Source organism: Denticeps clupeoides, chromosome 7, assembly GCF_900700375.1.
Source record: "Denticeps clupeoides chromosome 7, fDenClu1.1, whole genome shotgun sequence".
In the NCBI taxonomy this organism is placed as follows: Eukaryota; Metazoa; Chordata; class Actinopteri; order Clupeiformes; family Denticipitidae; genus Denticeps; species Denticeps clupeoides.
In genome coordinates this window covers 14,830,917-14,849,155 of record NC_041713.1, presented here as the reverse complement: position 1 = coordinate 14,849,155, position 18,239 = coordinate 14,830,917, and the positions used below count along the sequence as shown (strand labels likewise).

Sequence of the window (18,239 nt, the reverse complement as noted above, 5' to 3'; positions counted from 1 at the left end):
GTGTGGGATATCTGAAGATCGCCCTCATCAAAAGCAGCTCTGTCTCTGTTTTTGCACTTTTCTGTAAATGCCTGCCAGTGTAAGCAGAGTGAGAGATAAGATGTTTGTACGTGAGCGCTGTAATTACCAAAGTTTTGTGGAGATGCTGCGATTTGTGACACTGTTAATTGCTCCAAGAGAGTGTAGATACCTGTGGTTATTTGAAAAATTTGTCTTTGATGTTCTAGGGTGGTAGTAGCCTAGTGGGTAAGACACTCGTCTATGAACCCAGGTTCAAATCCCACTTACTACCATTGTGTCCCTGAGCAAGACACTTAACCCTAAGTTGCTCCAGGGGGGACTGTCCCTGTAACTACTGATTGTAAGTCGCTCTGGATAAGGACGTCTGATAAATGCTGTAAATGTAAATGTAAATTTCTCCTCTGTACAACTCTCCTCTATACAAATTACCCGTCCATTTTGAAAAGAAGTCATTTCTTTCAGAGGCTTCAGTTCATATCGCAAGAAATTTATTCAAAAGCCACGTGTGACCTTGCCCCTAGTTTGCCATACACACTTCGGATGCTCCTCCATTCGTCAGGCGTGAGCAATTTTCCAGGTCGGCATGGAGAAGTGAATGCCAGGAAAGACCCGTGGACATATTAACCCCAAAACCCCGCATCCGAACTGCATTACGCCTCACACTGGTCCAGCGCAGCACAGCTCCAATCCAGTCGTTTCCTGCTGAGATGGACGGCCGTAATGATCTCCCCAGTGGGGTCAGGCGAAGTAAGGGGCCCTGACACTGGAAATGGCAGTAGACGGAGTGTAACATTTAAGCCCTGTGAGATTGCCTGGCCTGCTGCTCAGATGTGTCCTGCATGCTATCTCCTGTCCACCGCTGCCCCCACCCCACTCCCCTGCTGACTCGGCCTTCACGCTGTGCGAAAGGAAATTACTATGAGTGCTTCGGCATCATAGGGTTTTCAAATTAATTTGAGTGTTTTCTTCTGTGTGTCACACCAACTTTAGGACCTATGTACGGGTGTGCCGGTTACGATTTCTTATAAATGTTTCTCATTAGTCTGGGAAGAATTACACCTAAAGCCCACTTTAGCGGTTGCTGAAATGCTGTTGCAGTTGTTGGAATATCCTCCAAAATCCACTGCAGGGGCTCTGGTGGAAAGTCATCTTCTTTTGTCTCGCAATGTCCTTGTACTTGTTTTTATAAAAACCACTAGCTCTAGAAGCTAAGAATAAATACAGAATGCTAGATTATCAAAATCACCCGTTTTCCTGTTAATTTCTTTATAATAGTGCCACAAAAATAGCGGTCTGTTGCAGACTTCAGTGATTCATGGTATTTGTCTTAAAATGAACAATAAACTAGTCTCTGCCACATTCGCGGAAGGCCTTGCTCTAGAAATAAATCATTAACAGTGACATTTATAGTGCTAGTGAGTAATGCGTGAGCTCTAACCTGGATGTAGCCTTGAAAAGCCACATATAACTGAATGCAAAAGCAAAATTATTCATGCAAATGCCACATCATTCCACGTGCTCAGTTCTATCATGTTAGCATTCTAATCAGCTATAGAGTAGAGGCCATTTAGTCAGGTTCTAGTCATTTAGATAAAATTCCAGAGCTCAGAGGGGACCTCCGGTTGCGAATTGTGGCCGCTAACAAGAAAGTTAAATTCAGTATACATCAAAATTTGCCCTCCAACATGAATCATTTTTTAATTAAAATGTGTATCTTGGTGAAATGTCCTATTCCTGGAAAGCTGCTTCCCGTCACCCCGGCCTTTACCTGAGAATTGAAAACCAGTACTGGAACCTGTAGATTCCCCTTCCTCCTGACAAAACACCTTACAAAACCAAATTATAGAGTCACCTTTTGCCCCACCACTCTGGACCTTATCCCAGATTTTCTGCAACATATCTTTTGATCAGGCTGCCAGTGGAAGGGATTGAGACAGCAGTGGGTGTTGGGGGGGGTGGCAGCATGATGCGGTTGAAAGGCTTTTGGAGCCGCCACTGGGCAGCCAGTACGTCATCTGTGAAGCGCGGCAGACTGAGAAGACTCCTTGCTTGTCATTCGAAGGACAGCTGCCAGTGGAGCTTTGCTGCTTCAAAAGTCTAAGGCCGCTTTGCCGGGCCTTTAGTCACTTGTTGAAAAAAAAAGAAAGAAAAAATAGGAGATGAATTAGTCCAGCTAATTAATTTGTGGAGGGAAAAGCATTTGGTGTCCTCATTATTTTACCAGTATTGTAGCCCTAATTTGGAGCTCGTAGCCATGCTGCGTGTAAATGGGAGAACACGTTTTAATTTGACAGGGCCAGGTGCCAATTCAGAAACAGTTAAAGTCTAAAAGGAGAGCACTTTTGCTTTAATTACCCTTTGATCAAAGCGCCGGCATCTCTCTTCTTCACTTCCGATCTGCATTCGGGTTTGAAACCTGTGCCTCTGACCCCAGCCCTGGAGAGCCCTGGTGTGTGCTGGTCTCAATTGTGTTGTGTTGTAATTAAGCCATTAATTGGGGAAAGAGTCTCTTCACCTGCTCCTCGAAGACTACATTAGTTGAGAATTATCCAATTAGGCACTTATTTACAGCTGGCGAGTTGACTTTCTCTCCCGCCGTGCGTCTTAATTAATGAAATTAGGGCAGATGGAAAACAGAAGCCATTGTCTGCTGGTGGCGGTGTGGCCTTACATTCATATCAGAGTGGGGACCCCACGTCATCACACTGATAGGAAAGCAGGCCGTTTTTGTTTGTTTCGGAAAATGTGCTGGTCCCCTGTTTTTAGTTGTGTATGTGTGCGTGCGTGAGTGTGTGTATGTCTATACAAATATCAAAAGATACCTTCTGGATATGTTGGAAATAATGGAAGTACACGTGCTTGTTATTTTTATCTGGCAGAGGAAATGTACAGGGAAGAGCTGCAATGGTGAGGCTTTGGAGAGTCTACTAAACAGAGACTGGAAGTAACAAAGGACAAATATTTTGTATATTCATAATAAGTTATGCACATGAGACGTGGGACCAAAGCAAGCCAAAAAATAACAGTTAAAACATAATGGTCAATTAATTCATTAGGAAAACAAGTAAAAGAATATTGCAGTTACCGAACTTGAGTCCTTTGGTCCTTTTTATGTTTTGAACTTTATCTGTTCATTTTACCAGGAATGTCTGTACTTAAATGAATTAGAATTTGTTATTAGGTTATAGCCTTTTTTGCAACATTGCAACATGATGCGTGCCTGACTAGTGGTCTTGTGCTGCGTCCAGCAGAGCGCCTAGTGATGTGATGACGATTAAAGTTGAAAATTATTTTTCTTTGACCTCTGTGTGTTATAACGCACTTTTACATGCAACCATTAGACAGAAAGCATCGAATCAGGCACTCAAACCAAAATGGAGGAGAGGTTGATTAAAGCAGTGATTAAGTTGATTATAGTGATTTAATTCAACTGTATCCATGACAGGAAGGCAGAATGCTGAAAAAAAATGTCGGCTACTGTAAGTCTGCCAGGTTTGTCTTGACCTCGAACGTTGCTTGTTGTTGGCAGTGTAGAAATAACACGTGATACATATAGACCCAGTAATGGCATTAACCATGCCTGCGTTATGTATTTGTGTTGTTGGTTTTTTTTTTTTTTGCTTTAATCCATGAATGTATTTTGTCCTTTTTACAACTTTTTACTAGTCAAAAACACAACATAATGAATCATTAATTCAACGGTTTATATTACCAGTCTTTTTTGCTCCATAATAATACATAAAAAGTTTCATCTGGTGCTTCTGAGAAAATAAGTAGAATAATTCTCAGTCATTTGGATTGAACAATAACTCATGGATTAATACAGATGGAATGAATATTGTTTATTTTTGTTGCCCAAATGGCTATTGAGGATTAAATACATTTGGATTAGACATTTGATGCTCTTATCCTGGATTCTCTGTATCATGATTATACAACATTTACATATTTTATGTGTTGTTTAGCAAGCATTGTATTGCTGGTAGCCGACCTTATGCTCAGACGTAGCTGTCAGGTTAAAGGTGTCTTATTAGGGGATTGACACCATGTCACGAGTAGAATGTCATTGATGAAGAACAAGGCCAGCCTTCACACTGCCTGTTTCTCCAGCCACAGAGTGCTGGGTGGGAGGGTTGAAGGCACCGCTCACTGTGGATGAGCTCGGGTGGGCGCGCTCAGGATCAATACTGGTGACTAGGGATGCAGAGAGCGGGGGAATAAATAGGCCGAGAAACAGTCTGATTGTGTGTATCATCACACCGAGGCGCTGCCCACTGCATAACAAAAGCATGCAGGTGTCAATCGATGTGATGGGCACTTGAGGAGAGAATGCCAAACAGTCTGGTTGCCATCAGAGGGACAGAGTGAGACGGACAGCCTGAGTCGGTGAGAGAGAGGAACGGACAGACCGGGTGGGGGGAGAAGAGAGCACGGCTCTGTGGAAAGCATGGAAAAATCTAAGTGTTTTAGATTTCATTCTTAATGAGCTCCTTGTTTATTCTCCATTACTCTCTGGCACTTAGCTAATGCAGCTTGGAGCCTGGAATCAACAATGGCCTTTAAGAAACAACCCCAAAAAAACACCTTCACCTCCCTGTGCTTTTCCCCCCACTCACTGTGCTTCATCAAATGGCAGAATTAGAAATGCATGAAGTAGCCTATATACTCTTAGGAGTGCTGAGAGAATGGCGGGGCTGGTGCTGAATGCCATGTTTAATTTAGAATAGTTCTGTATAAGGGGTTCCTCTCTCTCCAGCTGAAGAACGCTGTACATTTGCAGTACTGTCATATTCATACTGAATGTGGAAGCAGTTCTAGTGATGGTTTGAGAGGCAAGGCTGCTCTTTGCCCGGTCTTTGGGAGCTCCACTCCGCTGTTCATAATACAACACATTTTGTTCTGTAATACAGAATGTGGCTGATATGAGAGCAGAAGGTGTACTGTTGTATTACACTCTTTATGGAGAGCAGAAACATGTTCATATCTATGGTGAAATCTGTTCTGTGCACTCACTTTATTATGGAGACCTACAGACAAGTGACAAAATTAAAGGCAAAATGTATTTAGTCACCATTTTTTCCTGGAAGATGATTCCTTGGCCTACAGGGCAGAAGCATGAATGAGGCATGAATTCCAGTGATGAGTATGAAAATGTTGCCTCTCATTTGATGTTGCCAGATCTTTACCCTAATGAACACCTTTTAGCATCTCTATCATCTATTCACCTCTCCCAAAGCAGCAGTAACTATGAAAAGGTAAAATTGTGTTGTAAGGCTCTTTAGGAACAGCAGCACACCATCCAAAACTGTCCTGCCAACAGAAACTGACCACAGGTGAAGGTCTAGAAGTGCCCCAGCATGAACAGCAGACCTGCACTTTCTAACTCAACATGGGTATGTGTTTCATTGAGTGTAGGTTATATTAGTGTTTTTTTTTTTTTTTTTGCCAAAATAAGCCTCACAAGGACTTGAGTAAAATGCAGGTCTACCAAAAAGACTGCACAGAGATTAGGTGCTGATCTGTGATCTTCTTCCCCTCTGAACTTCTGAACTCTGTCTCAGTGTCTAAGCCTTAGGTGGCTAAAAAAATAGCCTATTTAGACAGACGGTGTTGGGGAGGGGGTCATGACCTGGTGTGTGTTTTTTTCCCAGATTGTCACGAATTTGTGGCATGAATGTTAAAGTGCATGCAGTGGGGATTTCAGGGGAGAGTGATCTCCGCTGTCACTGAGGGGATGGTTCTTGCCCGAGGGAGGGCTCTGTGGGCAGGAGTCAGGATGCAGATGGTTAGCTTAGCTGCGCTTGCTGCAGGTGCACCGCTGCTCTTTAATCCTCTGGAGAAGCATGTGTTCATGTGTCAGCCCAAGTTCTGCGACTGGGTTTCAGAAGGTGCCATTCTGCCCAGCCTCCACCTGAGTGAAGACGGACAAATGAGCGATAAATATGGATTAGCCTCCTCTGACTTACACACTTGGTATGCATTTAAACCGTCCCCTTCCAAACGTAAAGCAGGCACCAACCACTGTCCCCGGGACCCTTGGGCATGTGCAGCAGAATCGCATCAGCCCCAATTTACCTGGCAAAACAAGTGACAACACACTGTCAGAACAAGCCCATGGGGGCTGGCCCATGCTAGGGAGAGAGTTAACCAGCCACCATCTCTATTAGCCCTAAGCTGGTCCCTCTCCTTCCAGAACTGCACCTCCACACACATAAGCAGCACATCGACTCCTTACGTAGCATATCAGCACCTGTCAAAATGGTCCTTAAACACCCCCGAAGCCGCATCCCTCGACGTTATCCGGATTTGCTGCTAGCTCAAGCCATTTGGCATTCCGTAGCCTATAGCCTATGAAATATGGAACAGGTTTAGGCAAAGCCCCCTAAACTAAGTGGGCGTCTCAGGTGCTGTTTGCTTGATAGGCTCCGAGGTATCTACCACCTCACGGCCGCCACAACTTCTAAAGTCGAGGGAAAGTCTTAGAGCACCAGGGCTGAGATCAGCAATGTTTGTCTCGCCTGGAGTCTGTCTTGTGCCTCTGAGCAGAACCAGTGATCCAGCAACAAATATACATGATGCCAGCTGTCTTTCAGAATGGTGCACTGTGTCGGGACTATGCTCGATTCCTCTGTCCCTGTCCTTAGCTTGGTACTCTTGAAAAGATCTCCTGTGTGAGCCTTGAAGATCTGCAACCCCTTGGGCTCTTAATAAAACATGACTTTATTGTTGGCTTTAGTTTTTTTGTCCTGCTGGTTTGGCAGCTGTTCAGTTGTTTGTCTTTTTCCAGTGTTATCAGATCACCTTTTCATGCTTCATATGAATTAATTAGGCACCACCTTAATGAGGGCCATGACATCGATTTAGCGTAAGACTAAAAAAAAACAAAAAAAACAAGGACATCTTCAGCTTTTAAGTCCTTTCTTTATAAACTATGGCAGAGTTTGCTGATACCATGGTTTTCTACGTTCTAAGGATGTGTGTCCATGTGCCTCTGCTCTGCTCTTTGTAGCAGTACAGTGGATGTTTATTTCATTTGGTTCTTTTTTTTTTGTCCTCTGTTTTGCCTTTGCTCCCGGACAGAAAGCAATCGATAAAAAAATTAAATCTATTCAAAATCTAAATCATTTTTCTAAATTTCCACCTTTGGGCATTTTCACATCGACATAAATGGTTTTAGGGTTGATTCAGGTTTTTTTTTGCACAGAGAGCAGAAATTAGGCACGGACACATGAAAATGAGCAAGTAAATATTTTCATGTGTCCGTGCCTAATTTCTGCTCTCTGTGCAAAAGTCACCTGAATCAACCCTAAAACCATTTATGTCGATGTGAAAATGATTAGTGCACCAGTGTGCAGTGTGTGGGGACGGTGCTTGGCTTGGCGGTTCGGGATTCGAGCCTTCTGAATACGGGTCCACTTCCTTACCCGCCATGCCACCAGCACCCCAGGATTATGTGTGCAGGGATTATCTCTGGCTAGGAGAAATTTCGCACCCGTGTCAGATGTAGCTGCATTACCTTAATTTGACTTAATTTGTTGAATACTCGTAAATTACTCGCTGCCCTACTTTTTATTTGTAATCTATATAAACTTGTTCCATCCCTGTAGCTATGGATACGAAGAATTGTTTAGCTGCTGTGCATTACAGAACACCTCAACAGAAATTTACATAGCAGATCCGGAATTCATTTGGCATTCAATGCTCAAACACTCAGCGAACACACATGACCACGCATCCCAAATGTTTTATTTATGAGCCGTTTATATTATTAAATAATGAATATGTGACTAATCTGCAGCTATTGGCAGCCGCATGTTCCACATGGAGAAATTGTCTTGGTATTGATTTATGTTTGTCAGAGACAGACTGGGGGATTATAGAAGATGTTCTCGCATGTTTTTCCGTTTGATTGGGAGGGAATTTACAGTCATGGTGTAAACTCTCTGGCTGGCAAACACAGCTGTGGAACATTCTGGAAAGAGATGAAGACAAGAACAAAAACTAATGACTGAATCGTTACCAGCCATCCGCAACAATGGATGAACTGCAACCAGCGGCAAGTGCACAGTGAAGCGCTCTGTCAGCCTAACTCGATTATTCTTACCTCAAGACCTTAAGGACGTAGAAGAGCTCATGGTCCAAGATGGCCTGTGAACAGAGACATGAGTGACATTAAACCATTCCATGACCCTTAGGATCACATTATTGCCATGTGTGTGTGTATGGGGGGGGTGGGGGATGGGGGATCTGCAACTGGGGTAATTTAATGGTACTTAAATACCACTTAAGAACATGACCTACAACTGGGCCTGCACTATTCTTGATTAAATAGAAATCATACTTAGAGGTAATGATTCAACACAGTGTTGTTTTAATGATTGTGTTTTTGTATTTGTTTAAATGCCAGTTGGTTGTATGTAATTTATGTTCTGAAACCCTTGGGATGGTCAGAAGCAGAACCTCTGTAATCACTGCTTTACGTTCAATCTTTAAATTACCTTATGCTGTTAATATGAAGGATGTTGTTTAGTTTAAAGTCAAAGGATTGAATTAAAAGTCTGTTTGAGAAGATTGTGTTCTGGATGTCAGAAATAATAATAGACCAATAATAAAACACTAACAAAATTGGTAGTTAAATCCTCTTGTTCAAGATACTGATATCTACCAAGAAATTCACTCGTTTTATCCATATAATCCCGAGGACATCTTACCTTACACTAGCAAACAAGCCCCATGCTTAACACATTCAAAAATAGAGCCCACAATGCTCCTCCACTGACAGGGAACGGCTTCTTTAATAGGTTCCTTTCTTTGTACCTTTGTACCATTTACCAACCCAGTGTATTTTAACATCCATAGTAAGTGGAAGCATTAACATTAACAGAGATGGCACAGTTAGCTAGCTGAAGCACATGGTAGTATGACACTAATTTCATCAACGTTCGCAATTGAAACAAAGAAACCAGTTTGGAACCAATATTCCAGGTTCTGAAACAAGGTTTTCTTTTGTCAAAATGCTCTGAGCAGTGTGAAATTCGGTTCAAACCCAAGACACGCCTCTTCACCCTGTGGGGCCTGTCTCCTGCTCACAGCAGCAATGGTGAATGTGACTTTTCTAATAATATTCCAACAGAAGAACTTCTCTTGCTCCTTCAGCAGCTGCAAATGAGCCTCACGCTTCACAGGAGCTCTCATCGTTTCTCAAAATTCAGGACCATAGAACATTTACTAATTTTTTTTCTAAAGTTCTCTGGAACTTTCTTTGGGTCATATATTGATCTGAAAGTAAAATGCACTTCTTCAGGATCCATGTTAATTTGAGTCCCAGTTGCCAAAACTTTACCTTTTATTCCCACAAAGACATGAACGCCATTCATTTGTGCCCCATATCCAAAACTTTGAATAAGAATGTAAAAAGTGAAAAGTCAAAAAAGTGAAATGGGTTCCACTTCTGTACCTTTGACATAAATTTTGTCAATGTCAACATCAAAGGGTGGCTTCTTGCATTGAGCCCAGTAACTTAAGCCTTCATTTACATTCCATTTCAATATTTTAGCACAAAATATATCCTTATATCCTTTTTGCACAAATGCAACATATTTAATAGTCAGTGTTTAATTTTTTACAATTAGAATACAGATAGGCCTGGCTCATTTTAAAAATGTAGAAGCACATTTTCATGGACGAACAGATTTGGCATAAAAGTCAAATGAACGAGGGAGTAGCGGCGTGACCCTCTAGACCTTGGTTGAGCCTCTGCCAAGGAGTTCAATTATTCATTTTATTGAGAATAGTCTAAAAGCAATTTTCTTGCAATATCTGCAAGGGTGTGATCAACACATTAGATATGCTGTAATGCTTGTCCAAATACCATTGTGCAAGTAGCCCTGACTAGTGATGCTAATGAGCCTGGTGAAGAGCCAATCACATCACCAGTATTTTGGATCAAGCACAGTGGTGTACAGTAACAAATAAAATTAAATTAGTTCCTTCACTTGTGTTTATGTCTACTGGAGTATTTCCAGAGTGTTTTTTATACTTGAAGTAAAGTTAAAATGTAACAGGGAAATGTAAAATTTTGTAGGGAGGTGAATGACAAAAAGATTGAAGTATGTAAACGTGTGCACGCGTCTTTCTTATGAAGCACACACTGATCCCCGGGCGCTTTTTATGGCTGCCCATTTCTCACTAAGGGTGATGGTTAAAGAAGAGGACACATTTCGTTGTGTGAAAGTGAAAAAATGAAAGTGAATTGATTGTCATTGTGAAACACTGCAGCACAGAACATGGTGCACACAACGGAATGTGTCTTCTACTTTTAACACAATGGTACTTTGCCCAGTGGCACCTCAGTGGCACCTTGGCAGTTTGATATTTGGACCTGCACCCTTCCAATTAAGGGTCTGCTTCCTTACCTGCTATGCCACCACTGCCAATGTGCACCACGTGCTGTGCTCTAGTGTATCACAATGACATTCACTTCACTTAAAAGTACATTTTAATTATGATAGCAAATTTTTTGTACTAGTGCTCAATTGGAAGTTTGCAGGGAGGACTTTTACATTTACTAGTAATTTTTGTCTTTGGTATATCTACTTTAACTCAAGTATTATGGTTTGCATACTTTATGCACCCCGACTTTGGAAACCTAACAAAAAAAAAAGATTCAAAGAAGAACCAAACAGGCCTTCTTGTGAGTTTTCTCTCCCCACATCCTGTACCTGGAACCAGTATTCAACTTCAGTTTATAGCTTGTTTTTGATGATGGATTCTGACTCCAAAGTTCTTTCTTTGTCTGTTTTTCACCTTTGGTAGATTCGGAGGCTCCGGCCGACCCTGTTGCTCCCGTAATAGTCATTGTCCCTAAGAACACTACAGTGGTGGCCGGCGTTAGTGAGGCTACGCTGGAATGTGTGGCCAACGCGCGGTGAGTACAAAACTCGCGTTACCGCGTTACCAAACTGCGGGCGAGAGCCTATTAGCAGAGTGTCTATGCCCACTCGCTGTCACCTTTAAATGTCATTGCATCTTTAAAGGCCGGTGGAGAAGCTGTCCATTGTGTGGAGGCGGAATGGGGTGGCGGTGGCCACTGGGGTGGGGGCATTTGGGCGGAGGCTGACCATCGTGAACCCCACCTCTGCCGACGTGGGGATGTACGTGTGCGAAGCCTTCCTCACAGACAGCAGCGTGCAGCCGTCCGAAGCCAGAGCTTTCTTCTCCATTACAGGTAAGCCCTCATGCGTGGCCTCTCCCTTTCCCTCTTTCTCTCCATCGCTCCCTTCTCCCTGCATGGCTGCGCCCACACTGAGAAAGGAGTCCTGCGGCGCAGGGACTTTTACTTCCCTTTCAGAGCAACTCAACACTCTCTTTTAAAGGGAAGCTGTGCCACGCCGCTTGCATCATGCTGACTAATGCACTACTCATGAATAACGTTCCTTCCGTGGAGAAATTAGCCAACATAACGTACCAAAATGGCAGCATCACTTCATATGGCAGGATGAATTAATTGCTAAATTGCGTCTGTGCGTAATTGGAATTCCAGAAATTACTTAATGAATTTTTATTGTTGTTGTTGTTGTTTTTCGAATAATTTGCTCTGCTCACTTTTGATAAAGAACGTACCTGGTTAATTGAACAGCGCTTCACATTTGCGTGCTCATCTGGCGAAATGAACACAGGCCGCTCCCATTAGTTCGAAGCGTCTCATGATTTAATAGGCTTTAATAAGATAACGGAAAAGCCAGGCTGCCGGCATCTGTGCAGTTTTACAAGGCCCTGCCCAGGACCTACTGCAAGACTTACCATGCGGAAGAGGAAGTTTCATGGGGAAAAGTCATAGAGCCAAACAGCACATAAAATATTTATACCTCGTTCTTTCTCTTCGTTAGTGCCATTTATAGGCAGAGCTGACAGGTTTCCTGTGTTTTAGTGGAAGACTGATACATATGTATAAAGACGTAGCAGCGTAACTGGCGGGATTGGGGTGACGTGAGATGATGAATGTGGCTTGTCATCGTGGCATTACCCACAAGTCAAGAGCTTTGTCGTTGTTTGTATGGTTGTCTGTGTTAAATTGTGCTAAAAAATGAATTTATTCATCCACTTATCAATGGGGGGAAGGTGCTCTTTGGCTCGTTCCATCAGAAGATTTCGCTCGGGGAAGGAAAGGGGGGGGTGAATGCAGCGAGTCCTAACAGTCATGTTTATCTGTGGTGTCAGCATTATACATCTGTTAACGGGAGGGGGGGAATGGAGTTGTCCACGATTGGACACAGTGTAGTAAAGAGCATGAATAAATCAAGAGAAATTTTAGGGGGAAAGAAAAAGCGATTCCATCAGGAGCTGGCTACATGTAATTACCGCAGACGAAAAACGTAACCTCGTAGTTACAGCTTTCATTGGCCATCTGCTCTCGAGGTACACGGTACATACATTAAAGATGCGCCGTGGGCCGGAAGGAGGCGGCGGCGGAACTGTGGGAGAACAACGGAAACCTTCAGATGCACTTCAAACTTCCACGCACCTGTCTGTCTTGGTGAGACTGTGTGGTCGTAATTCTATGCAGAAGAGATTTCGCTTGAACCTGCAATCTGTTTTTACAGATTTATATTTTTCTGTTTAAAATAGTTTGTTGACTTTATGTAACTTCAGTTTTGGAGATGCTGGGCTTCTGTTAAAAGTTGCTTACATTTTTTTGTATGGTCATAATGCAGAAAGAAGCTTATTAACTGCAACAATTTGTAATTTATTTCAGTCTTTTTAAGGTCAAATATCATTTTATTTTAGAACAACTGGCAGTGTTGCATCTCAACAATAAGAACTAGGTGGAGCTAGCATGGGTTATTTCTTAAAAAAGTAGGGACATTTTACTGGTCCTTAGACCAGCTACGTACAAAATACAGATGTTACATGTTTATTACCGTTTTTTTTTCATATAGATATTTGTATTTGGCTCAAATGCCTACTCAAGGAAGGTTGTCGTGGGTTTCCTCCAGGTTCTCCGGTTTCCTCCTGCTGTACAGACATGTAGAGTTTGTCGTTATGTGTGAGTGTGTGATTGGGGGTGGTTTGGTGTCCAGTCTTGTGCCTGATGAATAAGTATTATTGGATAGTTCTTGAGTGAGTAAGCGAGAAATATTTCTCAGTAGATCATTCTCTCCTTTGGTACTAACACTGCTATTCAACGCGTGTACTGTCCATAGACCATTTGTAAATTTATTAAACATGTTTTTTTATGTTGTTTTTATAGAAGCCCCATATTTCACTGCAGAGCCCAGGAGGAAGGTCATGGGAGAAGTTGAGAAGACGGTGGACGTCCAGTGTCAGGCTCGAGGTCAGCCACTCACTATCTGACCCCCGTACACATGTTGCAGGAGATCTGAATGGACAGTTAAACAAATGCCAGGAGGACGTTTTTGTTCACCTACTCCTTATCAAGCGGTCTGCGTAATAGAATTAATGAGCTGAAAAGTTTTGTTTTGTCTGCATCATCACTGTTTATCTGCATCATCACTGACGTTCCTAGAGTCAGTGGGTGTTGATCAGACCTTGACCTGTGTCTGAGTAACATGCCAGGGTTTATTCCTTTTTGTCCAGTGTCATTTTTAGGCTTGTTTGGCAGCCTCCTATTAAACCCAACTGAATGAGGGCAGACTGATTGGTCAACGAACCGTCTGCACCTTACCTGGATGGGGATAGTTTGCCCCAGTTTTATCCACCTCTGCCTCAACATCTAGGGCATGGTGTTTTGGCCTTTTTCTTTCATGTATCTCCTCCATCCTGGCTGCTGAAAATCACCTGTCTAGTTGTTTCAGACAGCAGATCTACATCAGGCCTTACCGAAGCTGTGACTGTAGGAGCTGTGAACTTGAGTTGCCTCTGGAGGTCAACTTTCTGAGGCATCTCCTCTGCCTTCAGTTGTTTGGTGCTTCTTGTGGTGGTCTCAGCTACCGTTTACTTCTAAATTGTAAGCAGTTTAAGTTTGCCGAAGGTTGCAGAATCTCTTTCCTATGTCAGTCTAGATCAAGGCTTTGGACATCAAAACCAAATCCTAAGGATTGGTAGACGAATGTTGACCTTGAGGGCAGTAAGCTGAAGAACCCTGGGGTTGAAAGTGACTTTTATATAGCTGCATATATAGTGAGTACAAAACAATTTTTTGAGGACAATGTTTTTCAACAGAGATGGTTATTAGTGTGCTGCTGTTCTGTTCTAGTGACATTTCATGAAACAGATCCAGATTAGCCTGCCGCTTCAGTTGTCTTGTTTTGGCTGTATGTTCCTACACAAGGAAGTGTTTTGAAGAGCAACTATTGATTTCAACAAAACTTTTCCTTGAGACAGTATTCAGCTTCTCTACCCGCCGCTGGTGTTGTGCCAGGCAGTGATCGCTGCTCGTTTATTCTGTATTGGTGATGATTTGGAGGGGTCAGCCCAGCTCTTAGAAGCACATTTACTGTATTTGTTGCATTGCGTTTGGCTCGCCCTTCAGATTTGGTGGGAAGCAAAAATAAAAAACTACTAAATCCTCTGCTTTTGATGAGCTCCATGAAATAAAAAAGACCGACTCAGCTGCCAGATCTTTGCAGGCAGAAAGTGGGAAACTGTTAGCACTCTGTCGCCCTGTGAGTCTGTTATCGAGCTCGTCCTGACACCGGGAGTGCTGCCATTGTTTTATAATCCTCCATACAAAAGCCTGTTTCTTTAACGGGCTTTTGTGAGAGGACAACTGCTTTCTCTCCTATAGAGAGGAAGTCAAGAAAGGGCTTAAAGATGAAGAGATCTTTATATATTTATCTATTTATTATGGGCTTCACATTTCCATTTGTGGTCTTTTTTGTGCTTGATGTATCCGTTAACCACACGCAAATGAGTCTGAATAATTAATTTTTGGCCTCCATAAGGTCATACGTCATGAGTGCCCTTTTGCTTGCTGCCTGGAAGGGAAGAATTCTCCCACCGCTGGGAAGTGATGTGGACATGGTGCTGTGGAATAGTGTGAATTATTCCATGAAAAGGAATGGTGTGGGCTTCCTGAAATGAACTCTGAAATTGAAAGGCCTCTTGGGAAATGACGAGAGTGAGTCACGACCAGAGCAGCCCATTTTCCCCACAGGAGAGTCGGACAAATTACTGGTTAGGTGGTAATTGGCACACTGCGGCTGATCAATTTCTGTAAACATTGGTGATTATCCCAGTGCACCCAACGGGTGTTTACCTTTTTTTACTCATTATGCTCTACATTAGTAGAGCACATGGCTTGATTATTATAACATTATTTCATCACTTGCTATAGTAATGCTACAGAAAAAAAAAAACATCTGTCTCTCTCACTGTGTAATACTTCATAATTACAGGAGTTCCGGCTCCAAGGATCGAGTGGTACAAAGACGCCGTTCCTCTGAGTAAGCTGAACAACCCCCGCTACAAGGTCATTTCCAGTATGGGTCTGCAGGTCAGAAAGGTCCATCCCAATGATGCTGGCATCTTCCAATGCTTTGCTCGCAACTCGGCAGGAGAGAGTCAAGTTCACACCTATCTAGATGTTACCAGTAAGTAAAATTAACACATTTTGCACTAACACTGAAGGAATTAGTAGCGAAAATATATTAAGTCAGTTCACAACCCATAATTTTGTTTTGCCCACTAGTAGGTAACTTAGGTGTGCCTAGGTGCATTGTTGTCATGATGCTTTTTTTAAGGCAGCAAAGGCACATTGCGCATTTAACCAGCAAGAATCATGTCTACAGTCAGTGGAGCATTTTAAAAATCATAACAGCAATCTACCATAGATTGTGCACCCCTGCGGTGAGGCATCGGGCCATTTTAATTGCCTTCATTTTGGGCTGGTAAGTTTTGCTGTTAAAATCAAAAAATGGACTTGGATACACACTTAAATGCTACATGCACATTCCTCTTTGCAACAGATCACCTGAGTTGACCAGTGACCTGAGTGTGTGTGTGTGTGTTTTCTATCTGAATGTATTGGTGCTGTTAATGAATCTCCAGAAACCTCCTCCCTGGAAATCAACCTTTAACTTTATTCTAATGCTAATTTGCTAATAATGTTCCTTCCATTTCAGTGATATTTTTTTAAACACTGGTAACAATGTTTCATTACCTATGTTCTTAATATGAAGTAGAGTTAAAATGGAAATTGTACTATTTAGTTTTTTTTTTATATTCAGAATACACACTCAAGATCTGTTCTTCATGCTTGGTGCAGAATGATGTAATAAAGCTCTGTGATTGTATTATTTTAGTACAGATGCTCAGGTTTCTGTAATGGTTTTCACTTAGGCTGTGGTCCTCGCCTCATGCTGATTTCCCCCCTAATTATATTTTGTGTCTGAAACGGTCTCCACGGACAACTCAATGCTAGCCGCTACTTTCACCGCAGAACAAGGCATCAGATGCTGCAGACACTCAGACACGTTAACCAGGTTCGTAACTGAACAGGAAGATGAAGCACTTGTTCGGGAGCAAGGTGTCTTTATGGAAGAGAGCATCTTAATCACTATTGACTGCCAAATCATGCCTCAAAGCATTGGCTGCGTAAATTGTAAACCTCCACACTGAGCAGCGATCGGATCGAAAGCCCGAATTTGCCTCTGAGGTTTTATTGTCCCTTTGTCCATCTATTTCACGCCAAGTGATCAACAAGACATTATATGAGCAGCAGCTGCAATCATTCTCCCCCCAAGAGAGCGATACTTTAGGAGCATTTGTAGAGTAAATACCATTAAAAGACGAAACTAATTCTCCCAGCCAGTGACAAGCAGCATTTTTTTGTTCTGTCTTGTGCTGATTTACATGTCACATTAGTGGGATTGGGCAATTTAATGTCTCTTACTTTGAAGTGAGCATTTTGTAGAAAATATTAACATTTGTGCACTGGAAATAAGATATTTTTCTTATTTCTTTCAGTCTATATCAGTAACTGAGCTGTTCGGTTTTGTTGTATTGGTGCTGTTAAGGTAGGCTGATGAAGTGATTCAAACTAAATTTCTTACTTTTTTAACCTCTTGTAAGCAACAGCTTGCAGAGGACAGTGGTCCTTAAAATGTACCACCAGTTTATGAATCGAGAGTTTATGAAGTGTCCTTGGTGCATTTCAATCAAACTATACTTTATAGTTGATACAGTATATTGGACATGTTCTTGAATAAAAGTTTTGAAATCTGCACATTTGCTTTAGTAGTGAACATAGTCCCAAGATGACAATAACATGGATGACATTTCTGATGTCTGCTGATGGCACTGTGAACAAGGAACCAGAAGATAATGGAGGAGGAGGGATCTTGTGCTTGGTGTTGCCAGATTGGGTGGTTTGGGGAGAAACTGCATGCCAGGAATAGGTGTTGAAGAACCTAATTGTTACTCACTGCAGATAAACACTTCTCAGATATATATGGCAGTTTTGGTAGGTTTTGCCTTTGTATGATGTATAAAATTCTACTTATTGATTGCCTTTCTGTAAAAATTACAAAATGTATATTGCTCATTTATTTTCTTCTTAACTTGTAGCTTTTAGCTTTGTTTATTGGAAATTTGGCTGGGAGGCACATTCACTGCATTCACTTACATATAAAACTGAAAATGCATTTATTAGCCCAAGTGAAGTTCATATTGTGTTGTTGCTGCTGTGGTTGTTCTCTTGTCAGGGAAATCTCCCTTTATCTGATAAATCTTCCTGGAAACACATATAGGATAAACTCGATCCCCTTAGCCATACTGAAAATTGGCCTATAATGGGGTTTATTTTCCTCGTCTTGCCTACTTGAGATTGTTATGGGCAGAAAGTCAGCTCTGCATTCCAACAACCCTGCTCTCTCTCTCTCTCTCTCTCTCTCTCTCTCTCTCTCTCTCTCTCTCTGTCCATTGGAAGCTCAGTGTGCTTCCTAAATAGATGTGCACGTTCACTTAGACATCCGGAGCCATTAAGAATGTCCCGACAGTCACAATGTCTCCATTAGGTGTACCAAATGAAAATCATTTGATTCATATGCTGCTGCCATGAATTGCAGGTAGAGCAGGGAAAATGCACAGTTATAAAAATGGCTTAATTCACCCCTGCTGAACAGGTTTATAATTTGATTTTTGTTTTGCATCCTGTGATAATTTCAGGGTTTCTCTTGATATGGAGTTTGCTTGGCCAAGCTTCACAACAGTAATTGCAAATGAAGTGAATATTTAAATAGGACTAGGCAGTAGTGTAA

General features: G+C 42.1%; 1 protein-coding gene across 4 annotated transcripts in view; it reads left to right on the top strand.

The window, feature by feature from the left end:
* Nucleotides 1-18,239, top strand: part of sdk1a (sidekick cell adhesion molecule 1a) — a 236,247-nt gene that overhangs the window by 146,525 nt on the left and 71,483 nt on the right. For 2 of the 4 annotated variants that reach the window (XM_028985093.1, XM_028985092.1), the window contains exons 7-10: nt 10,837-10,948; nt 11,058-11,248; nt 13,271-13,354; nt 15,378-15,572. In XM_028985093.1, the coding sequence (XP_028840926.1) occupies nt 10,837-10,948; nt 11,058-11,248; nt 13,271-13,354; nt 15,378-15,572 (582 nt within the window). Of the gene's footprint in view, nt 1-10,836; nt 10,949-11,057; nt 11,249-13,270; nt 13,355-15,377; nt 15,573-16,344; nt 16,464-18,239 lie in introns of those variants that run through there. The other 2 variants (XM_028985095.1, XM_028985096.1) reach the window with 2 other exon arrangements.